The following is a 2596-nucleotide window of genomic DNA, read 5'->3' as shown; positions in this document are numbered from 1 at the left end:
AATTCGTTAGAATATACACAAAATTAAGAATGAATAGACACTCATACATGATTATGCGCATGACTGCTATAAAAAGTAATCTGTTAAGTACTGAAATATTTATTCAAATATTTATTCGGACGCTAACTTATCGACCCTACCACATCGCTTCTTCAGGAAATTCTTCAATAATAAAACAATAACATATAAAAAGCGTTTATACTTAGGTGTGTCTGCATTCTACACTTTCTTAAAAGTTGTTGCCGAAACATATAACCTTGGTACAATTCAACATACATGTTAACTAACAACTGTAACCTCCTTATTTGCTAAATTTCTAAAATGGACCTGTCAATCATTCAATTTGGGCAATACTATTTATTATTCGAATGAATGTTCGCTGAAAATTTACTACATATCGAACAGTGCAAACCATAATCAGCCTGTACGAACTTGCAGGCTGAACTTGGTCAGAACTGGTCGCAAAGGCAAAATCACTTGCCGCCAGCAGGCTTTTTAAAAGTTAAAAGGCAGAGCAAAATGTCAATACCTTTCACAAAGTGGTCTGTTTAATAAAGCACACCTGTTAACATGTTTTTCACATTGAATTTCTTAGAATGAAAGTAAGCCAAATCTAAATATATAATAATATAGTAAGTTTGTTATAAACTGTGCTCACTTGGGAACCTTTCAAATTTTCAATTTGTCCCCGTCAGCTTATCTATGATGTTCCGATGAATCAGTTCATTTGAACATCTTAACTTTGTTCATCTATAACGTTTCTCAGTTTGTCCCAATCAACGTGCACATGCGTACATCGTTGCAGGGTTCCAACAAGTACTGTTAGTGTTGCTTTATCTACATCTTTTTGACACCACCTTTGAAGCATGGCATATATCCTCATGACAGCGCTACGTGGATGGTCTTCAAAAATATGATCTAACTGAACTTGCGTCAACCCAAGTTCGAGCCCAAGCAATTGCCAGTTTTCACCAATGCACTGCGACAAGCTGCTAAGTAATTTGTCTGTCAACCGATTGTATGGAATGACTGTTATACTTTTGTTCTCTTGAAACCACTCTTCTTTTGCCATTTCAATGTCGATGTCATGGGACATCAAGTCTGGACATGGAACTACATTTCCTCTCCTCATGTCATCCATGGAAATTAGGTTTTCACTTCCACTTGCACCATGACTGCCGTGATTGCATCGGAACATAACGGTGTATGGTTTGCCATTGGTCTCTTCTGTACTCCGTAGCTTCTGAAATTCATGTGCGGTTACAGATTTCAAAAATCGTCGAAAACCGTCAGCTTGTTCACTGTTAACATCTGTTGTGTGACATAGACTAACAACTGTCATCTCAATGTTGTCATGTCTAATCTCTGTTATTCCGGCGTGGTCCACGTTCAGTCTGACTATACACATATCTTTAAATAGTAATGTTTTCTTACCAGCTTTTGCTACTGGCCACTTTCCTATTGCAGCTGATACTAAACGATGGTAGACTGTAGGCAATATTGGCGAGGAATTGAAAAATAACACATAGTGAAGTTTTGTAAATTTCTTTCCATTAAGAAATTCTATTTTTTCTGTTCTCGATGAATGGTCACTCAACAGACTTGGGACCACAAACCAACCTAGGCCTGTCGATAGTTCGGCCTTTTCATCGAAAGCCTTTGCCTCCGATATAATGTGATGTTTCACAAGAAATGAAAGAAGAATTTCTTTGTTTTCCATAAACATGTCTAGTTCATTTTCAGGTTTTCCCCACTGGCGATCAATCAGCTGTTTCTCAAGTCTTCCCTCTGACAGTAACATCTTCCAAAGTGGACGGATTTCAGGATCATTTGTGCAAAACCTTTCGCTTGTGATAATACACTTGAATGCATCTATGAGATACTGAGGATCAAGCACAACATATTCTGATATTGGTTCTTCATCAAAATAAACAAATGTACCTTTAGAATGATGATAACGAAGGAATAATTTGACCTGTTCCATATCACCTAAAGGAAACTCATTTTCTGAATCTATCGCCATGACGAACTTAACTGAAATAAGTTTGAGGTGTTTTCTTTCCAGCAGTGACTTTTCCAATTGAATCCACTTCAGTGGTATTTCAACTGTTTGTGTTTGTGACAGTTCATCTCCGGTTTTAATGATCGTTTCACGCAGTGAATTTAGTGAAGGATCTTTAGAATCAGTATTGTCAACTGCAAAGTCATCAGATTGAATATGGTTAGACAGATCCGTTCCATCAAATATCTGTCTTATGTTTTCAAAGTATGTTTTGATATATCTTTCTTTTTCGTATTTATTTCCCCTGAGTTTATCTTTGTGGGTTCCAACAAGGATAACCTTTGGCAAAGACCCATCTGCTGACCCTACAAACGAGTGGATTGAACTCATCCAGAACTGTAAAAAGTATTTCATGTTTCTGCTTTCTGACTCAGCTGGATATTGTCCATCAGAAATACATTGGTTCAGATCTAAAGTCAAGTCAAACACCAACAGATAAATTGCCCTTGTGCTGTGAAAGATTGTATGAGTTGCATAGAAAATGTACTGCCCGCCGAAATCCCAAATATCAAATTCGGTTTGTCTTTCTTGTTG

General features: G+C 37.1%; 1 protein-coding gene across 1 annotated transcript; it reads right to left on the bottom strand.

Moving 5' to 3' along the window:
- Positions 1–736: 736 nt before the first annotated feature.
- LOC123533243 (uncharacterized) lies at positions 737–2416 on the bottom strand. Its single transcript, XM_045314881.1, has one exon. The coding sequence runs from the start codon at positions 2414–2416 to the stop codon at positions 737–739; it is 1680 nt and encodes a 559-aa protein (XP_045170816.1).
- Between the last annotated feature and the right edge of the window lie 180 nt (positions 2417–2596).

This window comes from Mercenaria mercenaria, chromosome 12 (genome assembly GCF_021730395.1).
Source record: "Mercenaria mercenaria strain notata chromosome 12, MADL_Memer_1, whole genome shotgun sequence".
Classification (NCBI taxonomy): domain Eukaryota; kingdom Metazoa; phylum Mollusca; class Bivalvia; order Venerida; family Veneridae; genus Mercenaria; species Mercenaria mercenaria.
Note: the sequence above shows the minus strand (reverse complement) of the source record. Positions and strands in the feature narration are given on the sequence as shown.

Excerpts from the sequence above, each read along its gene's own strand:
- LOC123533243 (XM_045314881.1), bottom strand. The coding sequence starts at position 2,416 with ATGAAATACTTTTTACAGTTCTGGATGAGTTCAATCCACTCGTTTGTA.